The sequence below is a fragment of the Coffea eugenioides genome, chromosome 2 (genome assembly GCF_003713205.1).
Source record: "Coffea eugenioides isolate CCC68of chromosome 2, Ceug_1.0, whole genome shotgun sequence".
NCBI lineage: Eukaryota > Viridiplantae > Streptophyta > Magnoliopsida > Gentianales > Rubiaceae > Coffea > Coffea eugenioides.
Genome location: NC_040036.1, coordinates 22,444,369 through 22,468,841, shown reverse-complemented (window position 1 = coordinate 22,468,841; position 24,473 = coordinate 22,444,369). Strand labels below are relative to the sequence as shown.

General features: G+C 37.7%; 4 protein-coding genes across 10 annotated transcripts; 3 read left to right on the top strand and 1 right to left on the bottom strand.

The window, feature by feature from the left end:
- The first annotated feature begins 379 nt into the window (after positions 1–379).
- Positions 380–6,446, top strand: LOC113763506 (common plant regulatory factor 1-like). 2 transcript variants are annotated; one of them, XM_027307337.1, is made up of 13 exons: positions 380–544; positions 2,507–2,690; positions 2,882–2,926; positions 3,062–3,157; positions 3,332–3,412; positions 3,731–3,787; positions 3,878–4,038; positions 4,164–4,212; positions 4,316–4,364; positions 4,551–4,768; positions 5,501–5,578; positions 5,692–5,817; positions 5,916–6,446. In XM_027307337.1, the coding sequence occupies exons 2-13, from the start codon at positions 2,631–2,633 to the stop codon at positions 6,147–6,149; spliced, it is 1,254 nt and encodes a 417-aa protein (XP_027163138.1). In that variant the 5' UTR covers positions 380–544; positions 2,507–2,630; the 3' UTR covers positions 6,150–6,446. The 2 variants fall into 2 exon arrangements, with proteins under 2 accessions (XP_027163138.1, XP_027163137.1); XM_027307336.1 differs by having other exon boundaries at positions 4,548–4,768.
- A 4,396-nt stretch (positions 6,447–10,842) lies between these two features.
- Positions 10,843–15,404, top strand: LOC113759005 (putative glucose-6-phosphate 1-epimerase). Of its 4 annotated transcripts, none has more exons than XM_027301650.1 (9): positions 10,843–11,058; positions 11,603–12,135; positions 12,274–12,348; positions 12,517–12,573; positions 12,661–12,824; positions 13,801–13,935; positions 14,117–14,219; positions 14,682–14,781; positions 14,944–15,404. In XM_027301650.1, exons 2-9 carry the CDS (start codon positions 12,028–12,030, stop codon positions 15,126–15,128), a joined length of 927 nt encoding a protein of 308 aa, XP_027157451.1. In that variant the 5' UTR covers positions 10,843–11,058; positions 11,603–12,027; the 3' UTR covers positions 15,129–15,404. The 4 variants fall into 4 exon arrangements, with proteins under 4 accessions (XP_027157451.1, XP_027157444.1, XP_027157455.1 ...); XM_027301643.1 differs by having other exon boundaries at positions 10,843–11,061; XM_027301654.1 differs by lacking the exon at positions 10,843–11,058 and adding an exon at positions 11,170–11,191.
- Positions 15,405–15,754: 350 nt separating this feature from the next.
- Positions 15,755–19,573, bottom strand: LOC113762277 (exosome complex component RRP41 homolog). Of its 3 annotated transcripts, none has more exons than XM_027305660.1 (12): positions 19,490–19,573; positions 19,316–19,362; positions 18,890–18,950; positions 17,970–18,008; positions 17,817–17,884; positions 17,280–17,358; positions 17,160–17,196; positions 16,883–16,999; positions 16,718–16,803; positions 16,468–16,557; positions 16,306–16,360; positions 15,755–16,238 (listed from the first exon to the last, which is right to left on the bottom strand). In XM_027305660.1, exons 1-11 carry the CDS (start codon positions 19,541–19,543, stop codon positions 16,313–16,315), a joined length of 726 nt encoding a protein of 241 aa, XP_027161461.1. In that variant the 5' UTR covers positions 19,544–19,573; the 3' UTR covers positions 15,755–16,238; positions 16,306–16,312. The 3 variants fall into 3 exon arrangements, with proteins under 3 accessions (XP_027161461.1, XP_027161459.1, XP_027161460.1); XM_027305658.1 differs by having other exon boundaries at positions 15,755–16,226; XM_027305659.1 differs by having other exon boundaries at positions 15,755–16,187.
- Positions 19,574–21,665: 2,092 nt separating this feature from the next.
- LOC113759253 (NDR1/HIN1-like protein 6) lies at positions 21,666–22,382 on the top strand. The gene has a single exon (XM_027301821.1). It carries the CDS (start codon positions 21,666–21,668, stop codon positions 22,380–22,382), a length of 717 nt encoding a protein of 238 aa, XP_027157622.1.
- Positions 22,383–24,473: the final 2,091 nt, after the last annotated feature.

Sequence of the window (24,473 nt, the reverse complement as noted above, 5' to 3'; positions counted from 1 at the left end):
AAGTTTCGATCATGCCATACAATATGAATTTAAATTTAAAAATTAAATAATATACATGTGTCATATATCTATAACTACTACGGTAAAAAATCACTATACGTGCATAAAAAATTAATCCTTGTTTATAATGCATTTAATTAACAGTCGATGACTAACATCAAACAAAATCGAATCAGATTGGGTAACTTTTTTTTTTTTAAATAATGCTCACATCTAATTATACGTATCCGTATACGAGAACAGGTCATTTACGAATTTACACGTGTAGAGTGACGTGGAACGCTGCCTTGGCGCCCCATTCTCCCTGCCTCTCTCTTTCCTCCTTCCTTTGTGATTTTCTCTCCCTTTTATTAACTTTCTCTCTCTGCAGACTCATACTCCTAATTTTGCTTTCATTCCCTTGGCCATGTCATGTCTGCTTTCTTTTGAGAGTGAGAAAATGCGGGAGTTTTAAAGCTAGCGTCAAAATTTCGACGTTGATAAATATATTTTTAAAATTATTCGTCTTCTTCCGACGAGTTGTTTACCGTTTCCTCAGTTTAAGGTGCGTGCAAATTATGAAGTTTTTTTTTTCCCCCTTGTTTGGCTTTTACATTTATGGAGAGTTTTTTGTTCTTCCGGAAGCATGATTGCTAGATTTTCATTTGCCTCTTGATCTTTCCGAATTGTCCAATTTTATGTGCTTTGGATAATAAATTTCATATGTTCCTTCATGTAATCTACGTAAGTTTGAATTCTTTAAAGTTTTTTGTCTGTTTTTCTGTAATGCGATTTATTCTGGTTTTAGTTTAATGGTTGCTAATTTGTGGAGAGTGGTAGAAGAAGTGGGCGAGAGGAAGACCAGGATTGAGTTGAAACTTGGAAGAGCTCGTTCCTTAATGATTCAAAAAAGAAAAAAAAAAAAAGAAAGAGGGCCGGAAGTTGCTGGACTGTATGAATTTTGAAAATTTCGTAGAAAGTTATAAGTTACAGTGAAGTGAAACTTAGATAATTGCAGTTTATTTTTCTTTTCCCTGTTGAAGAAATGAAAAGTTAGAAATGTTTATGGGGTTAATTTTGTAATTATATAGTGGGTTGTACTGGATCAACTACTCAACTTGATCGTTTTGTTTTTTGGCTGGGAGCCGGTAGTTAGTAAATGTCCAACGATCACCCTGGCCTTCTCTTTCCTGAGCTTCACCTTGGTTTCTAGTAGGTGGGTTGTTTTGGCGTAATTATTTACTATACAGTGTTATTATTAGCTTTAGTTGAGCTGTCATCTTTGCTTTATGGGTGGGTTGAAGGTAATGGGTTTCTGTTTAAACATATTTAGATATAAACCCTTTAACTTTTGGATTTTTTCCTCCTTGATTTGATTTTTTTCTTTTTTTGTTTTCAGCTTTGGAAATGTTTGTTCACATATTCCAACCACTAGGGGAAATTGGGGTTGAAAAAGGGTTTTTGGGGGAGGGGGTGTTGGGCTGGTTTTGGGGGGATTATACTGGTGTGTGCTGAACTTTTCATGCGCATGACCTAGAAAGGCTTCATTGACAAGAGGATGATGACATAATTGACGAATTGATAAAAAGTTTGGATTAATCTTTCCTACACTGTATGTGATTCTAATTTTTCTAGGCATTAGGAGGTTTAGATAAATGACACACAATCTTCATTCAAGCTTAAAATTCTCCTCTTGCACATTAGGCAGACATTCAAGGTTGCTCATGTAAAATAGTCTACAAAGATTAATCTCAAAAATTGTTTGATGGTGCTAGTTTGCTTGTTGTTATTGACTGTAGGGTCCTTGATAAAGCCAAACCAATGTAACCTAACTGCAGGAGAAGAGTTGTTCAGAATTTGCTAATGATACTGGATTTACTGTTAGGCTAGGAAAAGAATACGGAACAAATGAATCGAAATAACTTGTTGCCCACTGGCCAATTTTAGAAATCTGGTTTCATTCTTCTATCTTTACAGATGGAATCTTTCGAGTTACAAGTTATAAAACCCCATGAGTTATAATTTCCAACAAATCTCCTATTGGACTCAAGTGTCTCATGACTCATTCATGGCAAATTATTGGAATTTTACTAAAATTGGGTCCTAGTCCCACAATATTGATCCTTGTGGAGTGTTAGTATAAAAGTCGGGAAGCTAATAAGGAATCCTGATATGACATTTTAAGAAAGGATGGGCAGAAATCCAAGTATTGTCGGTGTTGATGGCTAGTGTTTAGCTGATTTCTTAGTCAGGTAACCTGAAGGACTTCATCTGTTGGTTTGAGTGGGATATTGATTAGGATCTTAAAGTAGGATTGATGATGATTAGGTTAATTCTTGTAAGTTTCTAATGGTAGCATACTTGGGTTTGTTGTGGGGACTGTAATTTTTTTGCATTGCCTCGTGGTGAATTCTGTTCTTGGGAAATCAAACTTTTAATACTTGTTCCAGAAGATTATTTCTTGAATTTTCTTCCTACTTTATCTTTGTTTACCACATGGCATGTCAGCTTCGCTTTGTTACTGCAGGTTTTTACTTTGCCAGTCAAGGCCTGGTGTTATGCAGCTAATTCTCTAAGGTGCTGAGTACGTGATTTTGGAACAAACTTCTAGCTTTTTTGTTTGAGTTGTTAAGGAGTTTTGGTGTTTAGCCATGGGAAATAGTGATGAGGCGAAGTCATCCAAACCTGAGAAATCTTCTTCACCAGCACCAGTATGTCTGTTTAATATGATATATTTTTACATTGTGATTTAGAAGTATCTTGCTGGAATAGCTGAGGGTGATATTCAGGGAACAAAAAGATGAATCATTATTTGCTAGTCTTGCCATGACAAGAAACTTTGTTTAATTTGTGCAAGTGTTCACTGGAAGTTAATTTTGATTTCTGTGTTTCAATTTGACAGGACCAGGCAAATGTTCATGTATATCCTGATTGGGCTGCAATGCAGGTTCTTTTTTGGTTATTAATTTTTTTTGGGCATTTACTTTCTATATCTGTCTCTGTAAATAAGTTAACAAAGGTTTGTTGAACTTGTTTTGTTCAAAAAGTTGCTTGTGGTGATTCTGGCTTCTGTTTTCGTTAGGCATACTATGGTCCTCGAGTTGCTGTACCACCATATTTTAATTCAGCTGTTGCATCTGGTCACCCCCCTCATCCTTACATGTGGGGTCCAGCACAGGTATTGTAATTATCCTTTTTGCTTCCGATCATGAATTCCTCTTGAAGTCAGTTTGTCCTCACATAATCTCTGTTTTGGATTAGAATATCACCTTGTATGAATTTTTACTGGATACAAGATCCTTAGACTTCACACTTACGAATACCTATTGATGCAAGCCATCTACTGTTCCAGCCTATGATGTCACCTTATGGGACACCATATGCCGCAATCTACCCTCATGGAGGAGTTTATGCTCATCCTGGAGTTCCTTTAGTAAGTCCTCATTCCTTGTATTATTCATTAAGACTTACGGCTGTGAATGTGTAGATGCGGAATATGCTGCAGTTAGGTCTGACTTACTGTTTCTGAAAGATTATAGTGCCCTTAATCACCTAGGTCTTCTCTTTGGCACTCATTTGGCCTTAGTAGTCATGAGTTGTGTTTAGAATAATATTATACTTCCTTTGTTACTACTGGCCTGCAATGTCACTCTCATGTTCAGAAAATCTCTTAATGAACTGAAATTAGTTAGATGATAGGTGTCGTTTTATGACAAGTTCATCATTTTTGTTCTTTGCATTTTATTTATAGGGTTCACATGCTAATGGTCTTGGGGTTCTGCCATCTCCTACTGTGACTGAAGCAACGGTAATCTAGTTAATTGATCATTATTAATTTTGCAATTTAAGCACCTTAGCCGTTAAGCAAGCTGGATTCGATTTGTTTGTGATGATTTAGGCTGCTGTTCCTTTGAGCTTGGATGCACATGTCAAGTCATCAGCAAATACAGACAAAGGTTTTACGAATAAGTTGAAAGGGTTTGATGGGCTTGCAATGTCAATAGGTAATGGCAGCAGTGACCGGGCTGGAGCAGGATCAGACCATGGGATTTCACAAAGGTTTGTTGACTAACACATCATGATAGTGTGCTAAATTCATCAAACTAGCACTAATGTGAGATTAAGGTGGTATATTTAGCTTCTGATTCTTCCTTTGAATGCTGTAAACTTGTGTCCTGACACAGTGAGGATACTGAAGGGTCAAGTGATGGTAGTAATGGGAACACAACAAAGGTGAGGACTTCCAACAGAATTGTAGTTGGTAATGTATAACTTGGTCATATTATTCTCATTCTGAGGAATAATATATACCGTGCTTTTTCTTATTGTGCTGTAGGTGGGTCAAAATAATAAGAAAAGAAGCCGCGAAGGAACTCCTAGCGACGGTAACCTTTGTCATTTACCTTTCACTGTTTGACCACGTATAGCCTGATCCAAAGTTTCTGAATCATTATTTCTCCGTAAAAAGCCACTGCTTTGCTTCGTGATTTTGTATGTCATGAATTTGAGGCAAAACTCACTTTTTTTTTCCTGTTTCATTGCTTGGTTTTGCATCGTCCGACTTACAGCAGCTGGGGAAGGTAAGAATCTGACCCCAAAGAGTCCGATTCGTACAGGAGAAGTGAATGGGACTTCTGCCAAAGTGATGGGCATGACCGTTGCTACAGCTAATGAAGCTGAAAAGGTCACGGGAAGTGTACTTTCTCCGAATATGACTTCGACTCTTGAACTTAGAAACCCTTCTGGTGGAAATATGAAGACAAGTCCTGTTAGTGAAGCCTGGCTGCAGGTATTGCCTTGTGTTCCATTCTTTATCTTTCCTCTCGTACAGAGCTGTTAAATGGAATGAGCAGCTCGAAAGCTCGATTGAGCTCGACTCGATAAGGCTCGAGCTTGGCTCGTTAATTGTGGTAAACGAGTCGAGCTCGAGCTCGAGATATGCTCGTTTAATTAACAAGCCGAGTAAGCTCGACTCGTTTGTTATCCAACTAGCTCGATTAGGCTCGATAAGGAAGGGGATATATGTCATTTCATAATTCAAAAGTATAAAAATTGAAAGTTATAGATTTTTATTGGGGTTAATTTGCACGAGCTTGAGCTCGAGCTCGTGCAAGCTCGGCTCGTCTGTGATGAACGAGTCGAGCTCGAGCCACATGTCCCATTTGGCGAGCCAAGTCCGAACACATTTCAAAGCTCGTCCGTCTAGTCGAGCAAGCTCGAGCCTGGCTCAAGTTAAGCTTGAGTCGAGCTCGGCAGCCAAATACTCGGTTCGACTCGGATCGATTAACAGCTCTACTCTCGTATGTATGAACTGAATGTTAAAAGTGTATCAACACAGCATCTATGCTTTTGAGATGTTAGTTATTCACAACTAAATGTTTGTCTGCATTTGTCTTATGATGCTACACCTTTTTGGTAAAAAACCTGTAGTGACCCAGTCATTGGTTGCCTTTTTGTGCTTTCATTTGGTTGGGACTCGTCATCACCTTTATTGCTTGCATGTTGTGTTTTCCGTGTTCAGAATGAGCGAGAGCTGAAGAGGGAAAGGAGGAAACAGTCAAATCGAGAATCTGCTAGGAGATCAAGATTGAGGAAACAGGTAAGCATGAGTACTCTGTTCTTGGTTTGATTGACCTTATAGAAGTACTTCCCTGTTAATATCTATCGCTTGCCATTTATCTGATTCATTTTGCCTGGCCTTTTCATATTCAGGCTGAGACTGAAGAACTAGCTAAAAAAGTTCAATCACTGACTGCCGAGAACCTAAGTTTGAAGTCTGAAATGCACAAATTAACTGAAAGCTCTGAACGGCTGAAGCTTGAAAATGCTACTATGATGGTATGACCTTCTTCCCTGTAATTTGATGTCTTATTTATTATTGGTGATTTCTTGACGGATTGTCTTGCTGAAGCAAAACATTGAATTAAATTTGTCAGGAGAAACTGAAAAACACACAACTGGGGCAGACTGGAAATTTGAGTTTAAGCAAGTTTGATGAAATGCGAGTACAGCCAGTTGGCACGGCAAATCTACTCGCCAGGGTAAACAACTCTGGTTCTGTTGACAGAAATGACGAGGAGGGTGAGGTGTTCGAGAATACAAAATCCGGGGCAAAGCTTCGCCAGCTGCTTGATGCAAACCCCCGCACAGATGCCGTGGCAGCTGGCTGAGTAGACTGTGTTCGTGGCTGTTGCCTGGATTTTATAACAAAGTAGATGGTGTGATTTTGGCATAATTACAAGTCCAAGATTACGACTGACATTAGAAAGAAGAAAAATAGTTGCACAGGATATTAAGAAATATTCTAGTCTAAATTTTTAATCGAGCTATTGACAGCATTGAGATGTATTTTTGAGTTCAGAATGCTGGGATGGCCGCCGTGACTGGTACTGGTAGTTGATTGTAAATTGAAGAATCTCAGAAAAAGCTTGGTTGGGCATGTAATATTAGATTTAGCTTTAACTTAATTCTGTAGCTTAAGCATTATTAAAAAAAAAAGAAGTTAATTATGTGCTCCCGGATATCGATTAATGGATGTGTCTCCCTGCTAACGTGATAATTCTGTCTGCGGCGCAACCGTGCAAATTGCAGCAGGGTAAACGACTTGAATGGGCAAAGAGGAAGCGTCTCGCGAGGTTGAATGAGAGGAACTAGCTGCCAGAGTTTGGCTGCCGTTACAACTTTCTTTGGATTGCAATTTTTCTTCAAAAAATTATTATGGTGGAATCCAAGTTGCATCATTTCGCCGGCAGCTGTCCGGTGAATCTCTAGACCTGGTCATTGCTGGATGTAATCTCGGTCCCATATTTGCAAGATGATCTGCAATGTTGGTCCCTTTGCCTCTAGAGAAGTTGACGACAAAGGAATTGCTGTTCTTCTGTATCTGCTTTCCTCCCCAAGCCAAGAGTGTTAAATTTATGCAACCCTCCCTTCATCAAATCGTAATGTAACAAACTGTCCCCATCTCCACAAATTATGAGTTGGGCGGTTAGTCATCGTGAGATTCTCAGTAATTGATACAGGAATTGGTTATTTTGGGACAACAGTCGGGCGAAGCCCAGTCCTAAGATGTCATGTAGATGTCAAGACTGACGGCCCATCAAGAATATATTATCATTTGCTTTCATTATTGGTGTAATGAAAAAACTGGATTGGATCAAGATGAGAGGCCCAAAAATCATCAACTACGACCGCACGTTCTACAAGTCTATCGTACAATGGAAAAAATTTTGGTTTTCCCCTTAAGAATCGACTGTTAGAACTCTGAACTGGGATTTAGGCACCACTAATTGCCTTCTGTAATTTCCATGGAGTATATATAGTCGATAGAAATTGATGATAAAAAAAAAAAGCACTTCCTTTTTTTTTTTCAGAGGGAAGGGGGGGGTGGTGTGCTTGGACAGAGATAATTTCAATAACCAAAAGGGAAAAGTTTGATAAGAATATGGTTGATCAATATAAAAGAATTGTTTTTTTTTTTGGTTGGTAAAATAAAAGTTTGGTCGGGTTTAATTTCGATCACCGCCATGAGTTGAAACATACCCCTGGAACCATAGATTGTGTACTAGAATTCCTACAAATCGCTTACAACCACAGTTCTTATATCAACAACGCGATTTATATAAAAATTTTATAAGAAAAAAATCTGTCTTTACCAACTGAACCGGCTTATGTTAGCACAAAAGAAATATATGCGGCTAGGTAGCCAATCTTCTTTGCAAGGGAGAGAAACGATTAGGAAGCTTTACTTTAGTCGCCCTCAGTAACAAGTTTTGATTTTTATTAGAAAGAGGCCTTGAGCAACAACTTTTAAGTTATACTAACAAAGCACAATTAGGATGAAAGCTTGTACTGATCGATGCTCCACAAAGCAGTGACACAAAATTCGATTTAGAGAAAATCTTGTGGAGGATTATCTCAGTAAACTGACGCAACTTTCAGGAATAAATATTTCGCATGTTCAACATGAATGGTCACAGTTTTGCAAATATTACAATAAATACAATGACAGGATTACAGGCAGAATTTCACTGTTTTTTTTTTTTTTTTCTAACCTTGTAAGTAGGGACATTAGTCTGGTAATTAGTATGAAGTTTTGACTTCACGCGCGAGCGAGCCCACAAGTACTACGATGACAAAACTGCCTGTCCGGGGTTAGTGAGGTCTCTTTAGGTCTTAGTAGCAGCTGCCCTGCTTAAGGTAGTTATCCCACATCGAGTGTTGGGGGGGGGGTTTGGGTTAGTTTATAAGTCTGTTGAGGAACCTCAAGAGTTGCCGGCTTTTGTGACTCCCTCGAGGTTTAGGTTTGTAAAATGATCAAAAGTCATCCTGGCTTTGGTAAAAAAGAAAGAGGCGGAGTGGTGGGTTTGGAATCGGTCTGAATAATGAATGGTCTTAGGATTCTGGTCAAGTCGGCGAGTCACTAGAAGTTTGTTTATGTTTCATTGTCACGTGATTCCATTCCTATCCACCATTCTTTATTTCTTGGTCGCTTGTCAATTCTCCCACCCATTGCTCGTGTCCCCAACTTTTCTCCACAAACACGATGCATTCTCTCTATTTACCGTCAATTAATACTATGAAACCTCTCTCTCCATATTTTTTAATTCAAGTTTTACGTTTACTTTTTGTACATATAAAATACATCTAAATTTCTGTGTAAAAATTTTTCACACTCTGTGAATATAAAAAGATTAATCCGAATATATATACATGTGTGTGTGCGCGGATCCAACTTATCTTTTAGTATATCACGTTTTGCTGTTTTTGTTAATTGAACTAACGACATACTTTCTTTTATATCTTGTTTAGTTTGCACTTGAAATTGAGTTTTGGATCCAAAGGCTCCATGTGCACATAAAGTTGAGAATACCCAAAATTTATTTCATCTTAACATATGGCCAAAAGACTAGCTCTCCAATTCTATTGCCCTGGTGTAATTTCAAAAATGGAAGAAGAGTGTCGAAAAAAAAAGAAAAAATTGAGCGTTGAAAAAAAAAAAGAAAAAATTTACTATAAGTCCCTAATGAAGATTATTATTATTAGGTCATACATGCATAGGGATGTAATCGAGCCGAGTCAAGCTCGAGTAGTGCTATACTCGAGCTCGACTCGACTCATATATCCCTATGCTCGAACTCGGCTCGAGCTCGATCGAGTCAAAAAAATTGATACTCGAAACTTGACTCGATGTACTCGCTCTAAGCTCGAAACTCGACTCGATAAGGCTCGACCCTTAGTCAAGCCTTATCAAGCCGAGTCTAATCAAGTTTTTTGACTCGACTCGACCAAAAAACTGAGGCATTTTTTTAGACATTTTTTCTTTTTAGGTATTTTATAATTATGTTATTACTTTTTTACCCTTATAAAATTTTATTATAAAAAAGAGTATATTGTAAATTCCGTATAACCTATACCCATAATAGTCATTTTATAATTATAATACATATATATTATTTAAATTATAAATATATTATTTAAATAGCCCGACTCGACAAGCTACTCGACAAGTCTCGAGCCAAAAATTTGAGACTCGAAACTCGACTCGAACGCCAATCGAGCTACTCAAAACTCGACCGAGTTCGAGCCAAGCCGTTGACCAAGCTACTCTCGAGTAGCTCGACTCGCGTACATCCCAGTATGAATATGAATACGAAGATTCATAGAGCCTTGACTAGCGTTAGAGGAATTTTTTATTTATTTATTGTCATTAATATCCATGCATGCATGGAACAGGTCGACAAGTTGGTTAAATGCTTAGTATCATTCACGCTCCTCTGGGTATTATTAATGGCACACTACCTCACAGTCATAGCTGGATATGTCAGAAACAATTCCAATGAATCATCTCAAAAAATAAAAACCAGCAGCAAATTTAATTTATTTTCCTCCCTTCCGAGAAGACGACCTCAAACAAATTGTTTTGGCAATCGAAATTCTTCTTAGCTTTTTGTCTTGTCAAAAAAAAAAAAGAAAAAAGGCTGATGGCTAATTAGCTAATCAGAAAGTGAGACAAACACCAAAACCTGAGATTTAATGTTCACAAATTCAAAATTTGAAACTCACCGAAAAGGAACCCCACGTCCATTGCAATAGTAAAGAAACCAGAAATTTTCGGCCAATTTTTGGTTACTAGTAGTGAGTGAACTTATTGCTGGTATATATTTAAATAGCAAAATAAAAAAGGGTCCATTTTTTATAATACTATGATAATCATTATTGTTTGATTCTTATTATCACACTGTAGTAGATTATTTGGGAAGTTTTTTTTTGAAATACGTACACACTTTTTGTGATGTAATTTATGTGAAATAAAAAATATGGTTAGAAAAATAAAAAGGTGATTGAAAAAATTACTGTTTTATAATTCAATCAAAAACCTTTTTATTTTTTGCTGAACAATGCCCTGTTGATTTTTTGCTCTCCTGCCCACCATCTTACAATTCTTAATTTCTTAAAACTAATTTCATTTTTTTTTCTAAAAAGAGGGAGCCTATTTTTGTTTTTAAGAAACCAAAAAAATGCAGACAGCACACCCATGTCGTAATCAGAAAAAGGATTAAGGATTGCAATCTTTTATTTAAAAATTTTTACTTTTTTTTTATCAACACAATTTTCAATTAATTTTTTTTATCTCACATATATCGATAATTTATTACAGTATATTTCTGTATAAAAAATTTCAAAAAAAAATCAAGAATAATACATTAAGCTATATTTTTCTATAAAATTTTCCAAAAAAATAAATAAATAATCCAAACGGGTACGAAGTTCGAAGTGCCGCATGAATCTGCTGATAAAACTGCCATTTTCCAAATCTTGACCGTTGGTGCGACAAGGTTGTTCATGAACGAACGTATCTCCTCGTTCTTCCCCATCATCTCTCTCTCTCTCTTTCTGACGAGCCAGGATTAATTACACCTAGTCCCATCTACCTAAAGGCTTCTGGTTCTGGACTCTGGAGTAGTAAATTACTACTAGAAAGAACCATAATACGTTGCCGTATTTAATTGATTCCTGAGCGTACACCATCACACGTTCATGTTTCCTGCCTGCTACAAGCCCCATCCCCAGGCAGAGGTGGTGGGTTCAATTCTCTGTTTTATTTGTCTGCATTTCTATTCCTAATAGCTACAGTTAGTTATATCTAATTAAAAATGCATAATGCACTTTCATCTCCCGACACCTTTACGGCCGCCATGGATCGTCTAAAGTCAAGTTTTTCCTCTTCTTAAATTATTATTATCTTGCTTCTTGTATTTAACTGAATCTCATTATTGCTTCCCTTTCTGGGCTTGTTTGAACTATACATTTTCTCCTCTTACAGTCACCCTTGAGCTGGTAGTATTTCTCTCCAAAAGTTAGATCAAGTTACAGTACTATTTTCTCTTGCCGCGTATAATTTACCGCAATATACGGAGTGCTAGTTATTGAATTAGCATTATTGCTTGGGGTTGGTTGAGTCCCTTAATCTTGTGTCGGAGATTCGTTTCCTGAAAAGGGCTTAGAGCTTTTTTTGAGCATTTGACTAATGCTTTAGAGTGTAGTCAAAGGCTTCTTTTACTACTACTACTACTGCTACTAATAGTATTTGTTGTCTTTTTCTTGCTTATAATTGTCACAGTTCTCTCGGGGGATGATGCGTTGGAGTGAATCTGGGGAAAAAAAATGTTGAAGCATTGCTAGGTGGTTGCCACATGTGACATTCTCTGGGATCCTCTTTTGGTGGGTTCAGAGATTGGGATTTACTCTTCACTCATTAACGTCCTAGGGGGTGTCTAGCTCTGCGGTAGGCTTTTGGATCTGAGGGGTGTCTTTGGCAGAGCTATATACTATGAGTTCTGGCCCTTTTGAATTATTTCGCAAGGAAGAAGGTGAATGTAGTTGAAGTTGTCGGCTGGTGCTAGTGACCTGTTGTCTTTGTTATCTGGTTTGCAAAGTTTTCGCGCTTTAGTGGAGTTCAATTTTGGAAAACTGGGACATATAAAAGAGCGTGGGCTGTTTTTTTGAGCATAGGCAAGAAAGACATATTGGGTTTTAGGCTTTGAAATGGGGCATGCGGCAGTTTGGGATCCCAGAGCTGCAATTGAGATCACGAAGGATTGGAATGGGGTTGATCAGATAGTGCTTCGGAACCCTCAAGGCGCCTCTGCTCGGGTTAGATCCCTGTGGTTGCTTGCTTGCTTTGATTGAGTTTGTTAAACTGGTTAACTCTTCTGATGAATTGCCTATGCAACAGTTCAAACTTTTAGGGAGATGTGAGAAGTCTTGTTAATTTTTGTACTGATAATCCAGGTTAGTTTGCATGGAGGACAGGTTACTTCGTGGCGCAATGACCGAGGTGAAGAACTCTTATTTACTAGCAGTAAGGTGGGTAATCATAGATTTATTCTTCAATCCTATGCATAGTTGAGTTTCTTGCACATTATTACCCAATTTTGCTAGTCCTTCCTTGGAAACATCTTCGATGTGCCATTCGATTTATGGAAGTTAGCTTGAAAGAAGCTCGTGGTACTTACTGCTTCTGATGTAATGTAGGCTATTTTTAAGCCTCCAAAAGCAATGCGTGGAGGAATTCCTATTTGTTTCCCCCAGGTATATTCTGTTTTATGCTAACCATTTGATTGATCACTAGCACTTTGTGTTTCCCCTTTATGTGGTTGTTTTCTTATGGTGGCACAGTTTGGAAATTGTGGATCGCTTGAGCAACATGGCTTCGCAAGGAACAAAGTTTGGACCATTGATGATAACCCTCCACCTTTTCATCCAAATGATACATATGGCAAATCATTCGTTGACTTGCTACTGAAATCATCAGAAGATGATCTGAAGTGCTGGCCTCACAGGTTTGATTTTTTCAACTTGAGAGACTTTTAGTCTTTGTCCTGTATATGGTCTAGTTTAGCTCCAGAAGAAAGTTAGTTCGTGGATTTTAAGCAACTCCTTTTGTTGCGTAGTCCGGTTTCCAACATGTTGCCATGTTTTTATTGAATGGTATTCGCTTACACTTTTTTCTTGGGTATACTCTCACAATATGTAAACAATGCACTTCGCTCAGCCAAATTTTATGTTTCTTCTGTAATCATCACTTTTGTGATAGATTGATATGCTTCTGATGATTTGGATGGGCAGCCAAACTTTGACTTTCTCAGTGTCCAAGATCTTTAAATTTGGCACGATACAGAGAGTTTCAATTTGATGAATTTTTCCCAGCAGTTTTTACTGAATGGTACCTCATCATTGTGGCACACATATAACGGGGAAACTTCTGAAATTAAGTCTTTGGGCATTTGGATTTTATACATAAGCAGCAACTGTCTTTGTAAGCTTTATACTTGGTGTTTTAAAATGATTCTTTATCTGACAGCTCATGAAGTCATGAAACATTATTTTTTAACTGGTTTGTGATGAACAAGTTTGTCATAAAAATGTAGGTGGTTGTTGATTAAGGCATTGCCTTAAATATGTAGAAGTTCATATGTGCATTTACTTACATACTATAAAGTGCTTTTAGGAAACAGACTATGAAGTTATGTGGCATGCATCTAAATCTGCTAGTCTATACACTGTCAGTGCATTAAAGATTTAGCCATATCTAAATGCCAAAATAGTCTACAGGTGTTACTTTTTACAACTAGACTTGCAGTGTTTGATTCTTATGGAATACTCTCGATGGAAACATTTGGACTACGACAATAATTTCTTCTCCTGCAGCCGTGCTCTTATGTCCGTCATAGTTCTTTGTTTTCTAAAGACTAGGAATTGTTATCCTTGCAGAGTAACATTTGATGTTGCTAATGCAAGGTTTTCTTTTATCTACAGTTTTGAGTTTCGTCTTCGGGTATCACTTTCATCTGATGGTAATTTGTCCTTGCTATCACGCATTAGAAACGTCAATGGGAAACCATACAGCTTCTCATTTGCGTACCATACATATTTTTCTGTCTCTGACATAAGGTACGCAATTTTATCTCTTTCTTGTGCTAGAATTTATGCTCAATTTTTTAGTTATTTCCTAAATCAAGTACAATTATTTTGCTATATTAAAATTTTATACATTTTAGAACAAGTCACTTGATAAATCCGATTCTTTCTTGCATTTCCTTATAAAAAGTTTCAAATTGATTCTTTTCCACAGTGAAGTAAGGATAGAAGGATTGGAAACACTGGACTATCTAGACAACCTTTGCCAAAGAGAACGCTTTACAGAGCAAGGAGATGCAATAACTTTTGAATCTGAGGTGAAGTTTCTTGAGCATATTGGTTGGATTTCCTGTATATTTGTCAAAAGAAAAAATGAGGGCAGAACTCTGGCATGACTACTGGATGCTATAATTGTTATAGTTTCAGTATTTCACTTGGTCTAGTGTTTTAGTTTTCTTTCATTTTTGTCCTGAGATACTTGCATAAAAGATAGGCTTAGTTTCCTAGTTAGGCTGGTAGTTTTTTTTGGTTGAGCAAAGAAAGAACTTGGATTAAATGTCAAGTGGCTTAAATCAAATTGTGGGAGCAGGTTTTCGCTATTTTTTGTCGACCCCTCTCTTGTACATGTCAATTTGCATGCCTCTTCAGTTATTATGGAAGAACTGTAATAGATCTGAAAAAATGTTGCAATTAAAGGACTTTTTCAAGTCTCCTGTATGCTTATTAGATAAATGATCATGCCCTTGTACTGAGCTGAATCCCAGGCACTTGTGTTGCAGGTGGATCGCATCTATCTTAGTTCACCTAACTGCATCGCGATACTTGATCATGAAAGAAAGCGAACATACGTGATAAGAAAGGAGGGGTTACCAGATATGGGTCAGTTTCTTTCCTGAAAATATGCTTTGATTAAACATGGAAAGATGTGAACCTTGTTTACTGCTTCCTCTTTTATGGAGGATTAGAAAAAGTCTTGTTACTTAGAGATGGTTAATGCTGGTATCGGGTCCTTAAAATTTATTTGTCTTTTCTACTTTTCAGTGGTGTGGAATCCATGGGAAAAGAAATCCAAAGCAATGATGGATTTGGGTGATGAGGAGTACAAACAGATGCTTTGCGTTGATGCGGCAGCTGTAGAGAAACCCATCACTCTGAAGCCAGGAGAGGAATGGACAGGACGTCTAGAACTTGCAGTTGTGCCATCAAGCTTTTGCAGCGATGATTAAATTTCTATGGAAGGTGTTTTTGAAGTTTGGAGAGAGAGTAATCAAAGCATTGGCCTATAAGTTTTTTATTGGGCTAAATGTTTTTTTTTTCTTTTTTGGGGTCCTGATTATTGAGCTAGACTGAAATGTTACTTGGTGTAATGCTGTATATCCCTGTTAGGATCATTAAAACTGCTCCCATGAGCCTAGCATGGCCAATAGTTTTTAAAAATGGCTGCTCTTTACATTATTTGATTTTTGAGAAATCTAGTTAAGAGATATCAGGTTCCTTCTTGATGTCGATGCCTTTCTTTTAACTATTGCCTCAACATGCACCTTCAAGCTTTCGAAGGTCTCTCTTAACAGATTTTGCTTCTGTATATATTTATTTATTTTTTTCATATACACCTTCATACCTTCAAAGTGAGAAGATGGAGATTATTATGCAGAATCCAACGAATAATTGATACTCAGAACAGATTCTTGTCCAAGGAAAAAGAAGTGCTGCTTTTTATCATGTTAGTGGTTATCACTAAGTAAGCTGCCACAAAAATTAATGCAAGGGAACATGGTGGCCGCCTGCGTAATTTATTGAACATTGCTGCAGAGCAAACTTATTTTGATATCTGACATAGAGGAGGGTCTAGTTCTCAAGAAAAGCAGCAATATATTTGAACTTAGAAAAGAAATTCACAACATCAATAAACCCCTAAAAAAAAAAAAAAGAAGAAAAACCTAAAGTAGATAACAAAAGCAAGCCATGAAAAAATGTTTGGACCATAAGGTCATGGCTAACGTACATGCATATCAAACTATTTCTAATGCAGTTAATGCTCGAACACTTTGGACAGTTTCTCTTGGACGCAGAGTAACTGAGAATCCTGCCCACGCCATGCCATGTACAAAAAGATCAAAGAGAAGTCAAGCCAGCGCTAGATTGGGAGCTGATTCCTATATTTTGGAGGAAGAAAAAGCATTGTGAATCCTAAATAGTGACAACTTCCATCCAATAAGCTGTGTCAATAGATTCACAACAATGGGCAGAATCTCATTGTTAGGGGCTGAGCTCCATTGCTATACCTGCACAAGTCCAGTAACAAGTGATGGATCTTCATAGTCCTGCGATTTACACTTTTAAAAGTTTAATTTAGTCTATTCGGGAACTCTAAATAATGAGATCACAGTTGAAGGTCCTTACTAGTGAACTATACACCCCTGCGGAACTCTAATTGCTTAGTGTTTTCAAGTAATATCTGAAAACAAAGGCACTATCAATTCCTGATAAAGCCACTCAACAAAGATGCTCGTAAATATGGCAAGAAAGCAGCAACAACAAATTCATAAAGGTGATTTCTCTTACTTCGCGAATGTAGTTTGCCACTGCTTTGCAGCCTTCTATAGCAAGTTGCATGACAGTTTCAAATGTATCCAGTGGTAATTTAGCATCCATCTATGTCAAAGAAACACTATTTGTGAATGGTCCAGGTTATAGCAGAAGAAGCTATTGCTTGGCTTAACTTTTATTATTTTACACACATGCATTTGTTTCCCTGTGTAGGAATAACTACAATTGATAAAGAAGAATGAAAGCAAAAAAAGTTGGAAAGAACCTGAAGAAGGGTCACTTTGTCCAACTTTGGTAGAATTCCAACTGTGACATCAGGGCCTCCAGCACTATCTTCAACATAGCTGAGATCTGTTGATAGAAAAATCATTTAATAAGCAAACAAAGACTGAGCATGAATAAGTATTCAGACTTCATTAGTGATGTTTACCAAGAAGAGGAGTAGTATTAAGGTATCCGGCAGCGCAGGAAGTAACAAGATCACGCATTGGAATTCCAGCATCAGCAAGTGCCAAAGTTGCAGCATTTATACAAGCCGACCTTGTTCCTGAACAATGCTATGCATCAGCATCTGTATGATACTGTAAGATGGAAAAACTATAACTCTAGAAGGATCTGGGGCTAAGCCCTGGAGCACAGAAGCACAACAGCACCAAAGAGTTTAAATACATGATGTCGCAATGTATGCCCAACTGGATTTACCATACCTCCATCAGCCTGAAGAACTTGGACAAAAATATCAATCTGCAGACCACATACATGGTTTCAGAAAAATATAATAAAATGACACCTTCTCATTTAGAAATACATTTTATGAGTTGTAGAACCTGAGAACGTGGCATTAGATGTGTCAATATGCAAGCTTCCATAGTTTGCCGAATAACCAGTGATATCTCCGTGGATCTCCTGCATGCCACGCAACACAAATTATAAAAACAACAGTTCATTGTCATTCTTGGTTAATTAGAAATAGCAAGTGTCATAATCTATTTTTTCTCATTCCAATGTCTGTAACAATTCTCCATTTGTGAAGAATACAAAACTTTACAGCTTGCTATCCAAAATGCTCTCAGGGTTTCTCAAATTCCAACTTTTAGTACAATACAGAGCTCACTAACGTGTCATCCAAGAACTCACAGATTTGCACAATCAAGTTTTTGGGTGTTGTTCCTTTCTTCAGAAATGAAAGAGTCAATAGAACACATTACATGGTTTGACAAAAGCACATATCTTGATGAAAATATAGAAGGCGGTGCATATATGAGACTAACTCAAATTTTGTACAATAAAACCAAATACAAAAAGTTACAAAACGGATAAAACTGGGGGGTTTGGACAAATTGCAAAAAACTGAAGAACATTACCTATCATGCTTTGGTTTCCTCATGCGATCACCAGTGCTGAAATTAGCCATGCTATACTCACAGCGCACCTAAACAAAAAGACTAGAATATAAAATTTTGAGAAAAACCATGCATGCCTTACCAATTAAGAAGTCATGATGGAAGATAATTTACCACTGCTTGATCATTTATTTGTTGGCTTTTATTTTGGACCTACAAAACGAGAAGCAGAATTTGAATTGTGTAGAAAAATTCTATCTTCCCAAGGGGAAAAAAAAAGAGTAATACTGCTTAACATCACAAACAGCTTTAAGGTTTAAAAAGTGTCTTTGCACATGAATTAGTTTAATGTGTCAAACCAGAACCTCAAAATGGAGATTAGAGATACTCAGACTACACTCAGGAAGTTAAAAAAAAGAAGGCGTATACTCTTAAAACTTGAGGCACGAAGTAGGCAAAGAAACTTCTGCATGAACTACCACAAGGGGTTATCACTGTGAGACTCTTAAGCTCGTTGTTCGCTCAAGTAAAGATCAGGTTGCATGGATTCTAAAAAGACTTTCTGAAATACGTGCCTACATACGAAAAACTAAACTCCGATATTAGGTTGTTATAATCATAGTTTCATACATGTATCAGCAAACTTGAATGTTCAACAAAAACTCATAATTAGTATATGCACTCAAGGTTATATGCCTTGAAGAAGAGAAATCAGATCAGCATACTCATAGTGTCATACATGTATCAGCATACTTGAAGAGGAGAAATCAGATCAGTAATTGCATTGCACATCTTGAATGTTCAAAAAAAACTCTCTATTGTAAAGCTGCAACCACAGTAACTCTAGCAATTTACTTTATCAGAAACCAAAACACAACTCCAACAAAACAAACCTCGGAAATAAGCAATAGTTAGTATATGCAGTCAAGGATATATGCCTCTACAGTAACTTCACATAACTTTTTAGACAACTTCTAAAGCCCATTTGTAGTAAAATAATTACAGACCAGCCACAAACTTAATTAAAAAAAAAAAGCACACATAAAACTAAAATTAGGGGAAAAAAACACGGGGTTGAAGAGGGTAATATATACCTCTCTGGGACCGTATATAGCAGCAATAACTTTAGTATTTCCCATCTCAAAAACAGCAGAGCTGCAAGCACAGCAAGTATTAGACAAAACCAACTTTCTTTTGGGTCCAAAAAAGTCCTAAAAAATGCTTGATTGAGAGGGACTTTAGCCATTGTTCCATATGCAAACTTCAAATAATAGTCTCTACACAAATTCATAGGCTAAGGCACTGATGGTCCGGAAAAAAAGCAGAGCTGCATCGATTTATAGAACTAATCAGATGAAACCCACCAGTTTTCCAGGCCAAAAAAGTTGTAAAAAAACAAGCTTTCTTTAGAACAACCATTGGCGTTTTCCATGTATTACACTCCACGTCTCATCTACACATACTCACACACTCTTTCCCGCTGAGAGCAAAAAACAAAAAGAAATAAACTTTTTGAGTACCCATCAGCTCTGGCAACCACCCCTATTTCCGCACGCAGCTGCCTCATCTGATATTGGAACAAAACGCAATCGAATTAAATAGCAAATTAACAAAGAGAAGCCTTGGAATGAAAATACGAAGGGAAGGGAAGCCAAGAAAAGAAAAGGGAGAATAGAAGTGGGAAGAACCGAAACCTCTAATGGACGGCGACCATCTAAGCGAAGACCTTCGGGGTTCACGTACTCCATCTCCGTTAATTAAACTTCCAAAGAAGTGGAGGGAAGGGAAAGGGATTCACTCTGTAAATTTTACTAAAATACACGTACTGCCTCTTTCTTTTGTGAGATGTATTTTAGGGGTCATGTTACGAGTTAAAAATGGACCTTGAAAATTTGGGTGATAAGACCAGCCCAAAATCTGTTGCTCCAGCCCGGCTCACTACCTCTTTGTAGCAATCCAAATTTCAAAGGGTACAGTATGATCCATCTCAAATCTATCCCCTTCCAGATACTATACCTCTTTAGAGTTTAAATGATGCTTTTTTTTTTAAGTGAAAAGTTTTGACGTTAGGACTTTACTTGCAATCCTTTCTACTTTATTACTTAATCCATTCCAACTCTTCCAAAAAAACGGTGCTTGTATACGGTTTTGAAGGCATAAAAGCTACAATTGTTATTTTTTTTTTCTCTGGGTATTTTTGCCATTGCCAATTGAACTATGCATAGTCAAGTAATCCGAGTATTGCTCCCTTTGTATTGTTTCATGAATATTCTTTCTCTCCTTTTTCCTTGTTTAGCAGCTCATTATCTGGGTTAAAACCTCTTCGTCTTTTGTGGTTGTTTAATTAGTAAGCCCCTTCAATTGTGGTGGCTAACTGATGCCAGTTCCTTTTATAAATCCCGTGAAAAGAGTCTTATTAGTACATAGCGACATTGCCTTGCCTTTCTACTACTAAGAAGGCTTTAAAGCTTGCTACTGTACGTGACTTGTCACTTTAACTGATTTTCTCTAAATTTATATGAATGCACAGTGCATTCAATTGGTTCGATAGTGGTTCAGTCCCTGTCAATTCTCCAATAGACCCAGTTGGCCTCTCTCCTTTAAAATAGATTAGAGTAGAAGTAGGTGTAGAGTAGATAAGTGACAACTGACAAAAAAAAAAAAAAATTACTTAGAAGTTTTCAAATCCAAATGTTTAACCAGCTTAATGGTTTGTGTGGCCGAGTCAAAAGAGTGGTAAAAACTCCTTTCGAAGCAGATCAATAACTCTTTTGAGAAATTTCGGATTACATGAATTACGTCTTGTATCTAGCATTCCCAAATACTAAAGCAACCCGTGCTCCACTTAGAGGTTCGACTGATTCACGGACTGGATGAGATAGAATGACTCATCGTTAGATTATTAATTTTAGGATGAGTCGTCCTAAAATTAATAATCCAGGTTATCTAGTATTTTATTGGTTTTAGGTTGGATAGGTTCTAGGTTAAAGTTCAATTAAATAATGAACCAAATTATGGCCAAGTTAAAGTTATATTGAATAAAATTCAATCTATTTAAGAGTTTTAAAGGAGCTAAACTCAAATACTGAAGCAACCAACCAGTGCTCCACTAAGGACTAAGGAGTAAATCTAAGTTGAAATCCCCTGGCAAATGGTCAGCAAATTAGAACCGCGCGTGAATCCGCAGTTAAATTTCTGCCACTAATCACAACACCCCTTGCTGTCCTCCTCCCCAAGTCTTTTAAACAAACACCCCTCCCAAAATTAACCATTCCCTCCGCCACCACACCACCTTCGCCAATCCCCTCCTCCCCTCCCCTTTCTCCATTTTTCCTCCTCCCCCCTTCCCCAGCTTCCCTTTCCTTCCTAAACCACCACCTTCACCTTCACCATCACCTCATACTAATTTCTTATCCATCTAATTTTTATCATTCATTACCTAAGTATTTACCTCAGAAATCTTTAATTGATCCATCGGGCTCATAATTTGGTAATCAACCAAATTTTGAGACAACCTTAATATATCCTCCAAGGTACATATCCAACATACTCACTAATTATATGCATCATCTTAGCAATGTTAAGATTCCTGTTCATCCAATCTTGCATGCATAACGTCAGGCACCGATCATTCTTGACGAAAATCCGCCTAAAACCTCAATTTCTCCAATCTTAGAAACGTACTACCTTTGGGAAAGAGAGAGAGAGAGAGCCAGGAGGCTGGGGGTTCTTGATTTGAATACCAGCCCTCTTCTTTTTCATTGCTATCCTTCATATGTGTTGCAATTGTTTTCATGGATTGCCATAGTTTGACGTGCCGATGAAACATTTAATAGAAGTTTCCTTTGCATACTGGTATATTTGGCAGGAATGACTCAAACACCACCTCTGGCAAAACCACCTGGATACAGAGAGCCAGGCCTCCCAGTTCAGAAGCCACCAGAACCCTTGGGAAAAGGAAACCTTCCACCTTCATTTTACACAGAGGAGGAGAAGCGCAGGGGTTGTTGTTTCAGATGCTGCTGCTGCCTCTTCATCTTCATTATCCTCCTCACTCTCTTCTTCATCTCATTTGGGGGATTTCTCTACCTTTGGTACGAGCCCAGAGCCCCCCTTTTCTCCCTGAAATCTTTCCAGGTCAACGAATTCAACATCACCAGCACCGCTGATGGCCCAACACTCCATTCAAAAATGTCTGCCAGCTTGGAGTTCAAGAACGCAAATACGAACATCAGGATGGTGTATGACAGGATAGCCCTGTCCTGGTACAGTGATGACATTGCTTCAGGGGAGCTTGGTCAAGACACAGTGCCAGGGTTCGTTCAAGAGCCAAATAATGTGAGGGTTGCCAAGTTTTCCATGAAGGGGAATCTGCCTCTGGATGGTTCAAGTGTGAAGAAGGTTACGGATAGAATCAGGGCCAAGAGCTTAATGACTCATGTGGAGGTCAGAACTGGGATTGGGATGGTTTTAAGCGGACTGAAAATTGGCACCGTTGAGGTCAAACTAGCATGCGAAGCCTCCAGTTTGAAGCACATTCAGGAAGGTGCCATGCCCAAATGCAAGGTTTTTGTATTCCGCCTGTAAGTACAAGCTTCCCAAAGTTCTCACAGTTTTTGCGGTCTTGATCAAGGTAGATTTGTTTCATACTACAAGTACAAGGCATTTAAGAACTGACATAGCATCGTAACAAACCAAACAAAACTCTTGACTTCTGTGGAAAATTTGAGTCCTAATAACACGAATTCAAAGCCCTTTAAAATGTGTAATTGATGGATGTTTGTGAACTTTCGACCACAATTTAGAGCAAAGAAGCCACGGGAGTGTGCACGTCTTGCGTTACTCGGGAGGATGCACCTTTCATGGTCCATTTTCCCTGCCAACGCATGACAATTTGTTTGCATGGCTTCTTTCTTGGAAATATACTGGTTGATGTGATGTCCTTACTATTTAATTTGGGTACTTTAAGAGAATGATTGTCACAGGTTAATAATACCTACAGTCATCCACTAATCATTCTGGTTGAGGCACACACAGCTAGCAAAGTCAAAATAGATGATTTGTAGACTTCTTTTTTCTTTTAAATATTAGTACTAACAAGGATTAGTCCAAATTTGTTTTGCTTCTTGACAGGATTAATATATACTAACTTGAACTTGATCATGGACCTCATCATGTGATCTCAAGATGCCGGAAATTTGTCGAAAGCCAAGTTGACTTACTGATGATGGCCACACCCTTATTGCCAATCTTCACATACAGCCTGGTGTTATGGTTGAAGCACATTGCATTGCATTGATCCTATGCTTCTCACACTTGAACCCATATGTTACTACTACTAGTTATTACAAGTACCTAGTTTTGCTTGGCATGGGCCGGGTATCACCCTTGGAAATTATCCAGTGTTGGCTTCTTAATTAAATAGTGATATTCCATAGGCTTTAGTGTTCACCTCTGCTGTATGGAAAATCATATTAAGTACTTCTTATAACTACTGCAGACTGATCATTTGGCTGTTTGGCATTGGTCTAGTGAAGAAACTACCTACGTATGGTAAATTATTTGTTATTGGGTTCCTTAGATTTTGGACAAGAGACTGCAGATTGTTATCACTTCTTTTCTCCCTCTGAAGGAAGGAAAAGGGAATTAGGTTGAGATATGACGATAAGCAGGGTGAGCTAAACTGAAAAACCAACTTTCCAGCTTATGATAGCTGTTACTATTTCTTCCTCAGCTGACATCCATGGAAAAGGACTCTTTAAGATGAAGAAGGAAATTGCTACCTCGTCAAGCTACGTATGTGCCGGCTTCCTTAATTTTTATGAAATAATAATGATCTGGAGACCTCTGCTGGCGACATTGATCATGCTTTGTACTTGCGGCTTCCACAGAATGCCACAAACCCTTGGATGGATTTGTGTTCTTGAGAATCAACCGACTTCTGCCAAACGCCAAATTAAGACCTACAAGAGATTATTTCTTATGCACTCCAGTCATAGCTTTATTTGCTAGTAGGGGTATTGAGAATTTGAGATCCTCTCTATGGTGCACTTAGCTCTATTGTGCACTGGTTTCTGAAGACGGTGTCGGTGTCGGTGCGGGCTGGATTTTCAATCCCATTCATGCTTCTAAATCGAAATTTTAATAATCTTTGGCATAAAAATGTTAAGAACTTAGAAAATGAAGAATTTCTTAAGAAATTCACTTATAAAAAGCGACTCTAAGAATACGATATAACTAAATAATAGATAAAAATAAAGGAAGTCCTAAAGGAAAAATGCTAGTTTTCATGCTTAAGCTTTGGGCCATAAACACATTTTGTTTTCAAACTTTACTGGCACAACACATGTAATATTTGAACTATCAATTTTTGACTAATTTCATCCTCAAACGGAAAATTAACCAATTCGCACGAAGTTGGGAAGAAAGGTATTAGCGTTGGGAAAGTAAAGATAGCCATTTTTATTTTGTTGATTTTAAATCGTGCAAGCTTTTTATGTAACAAGTTCATGCCCATTACATGCACAATTTTCATTCAAATTGATTAATATTTCATTTGAGAATGAAATTGATAAAAATTTAATAGTTCGTATACTAAATGCATTTCGTCAAAAAGTTTGATAACGAAACTATCCATGGTCCAAAGTTTTGGAATTGATTTTCCCAAGTCCTAACCAT

Coding starts and splice junctions, on each gene's coding strand:
- LOC113763506 (XM_027307336.1), top strand. CDS start 2,631: ATGGGAAATAGTGATGAGGCGAAGTCATCCAAACCTGAGAAATCTTCT. Junction 3,413..3,730: donor CTCATCCTGGAGTTCCTTTA/GTAAGTCCTCAT, acceptor TTTTATTTATAG/GGTTCACATGCTAATGGTCT. Junction 4,039..4,163: donor GACCATGGGATTTCACAAAG/GTTTGTTGACTA, acceptor GTCCTGACACAG/TGAGGATACTGAAGGGTCAA.
- LOC113759005 (XM_027301650.1), top strand. CDS start 12,028: ATGGGGCATGCGGCAGTTTGGGATCCCAGAGCTGCAATTGAGATCACG. Junction 12,825..13,800: donor CTGAAGTGCTGGCCTCACAG/GTTTGATTTTTT, acceptor TTTTATCTACAG/TTTTGAGTTTCGTCTTCGGG. Junction 14,220..14,681: donor CAATAACTTTTGAATCTGAG/GTGAAGTTTCTT, acceptor CTTGTGTTGCAG/GTGGATCGCATCTATCTTAG.
- LOC113762277 (XM_027305660.1), bottom strand. CDS start 19,543: ATGGAGTACGTGAACCCCGAAGGTCTTCGCTTAGATGGTCGCCGTCCA. Junction 17,000..17,159: donor AGTTCTTCAGGCTGATGGAG/GTATGGTAAATC, acceptor AGCATTGTTCAG/GAACAAGGTCGGCTTGTATA. Junction 16,361..16,467: donor TGGCAAACTACATTCGCGAA/GTAAGAGAAATC, acceptor CTTTGTTTTCAG/ATATTACTTGAAAACACTAA.
- LOC113759253 (XM_027301821.1), top strand. CDS start 21,666: ATGACTCAAACACCACCTCTGGCAAAACCACCTGGATACAGAGAGCCA.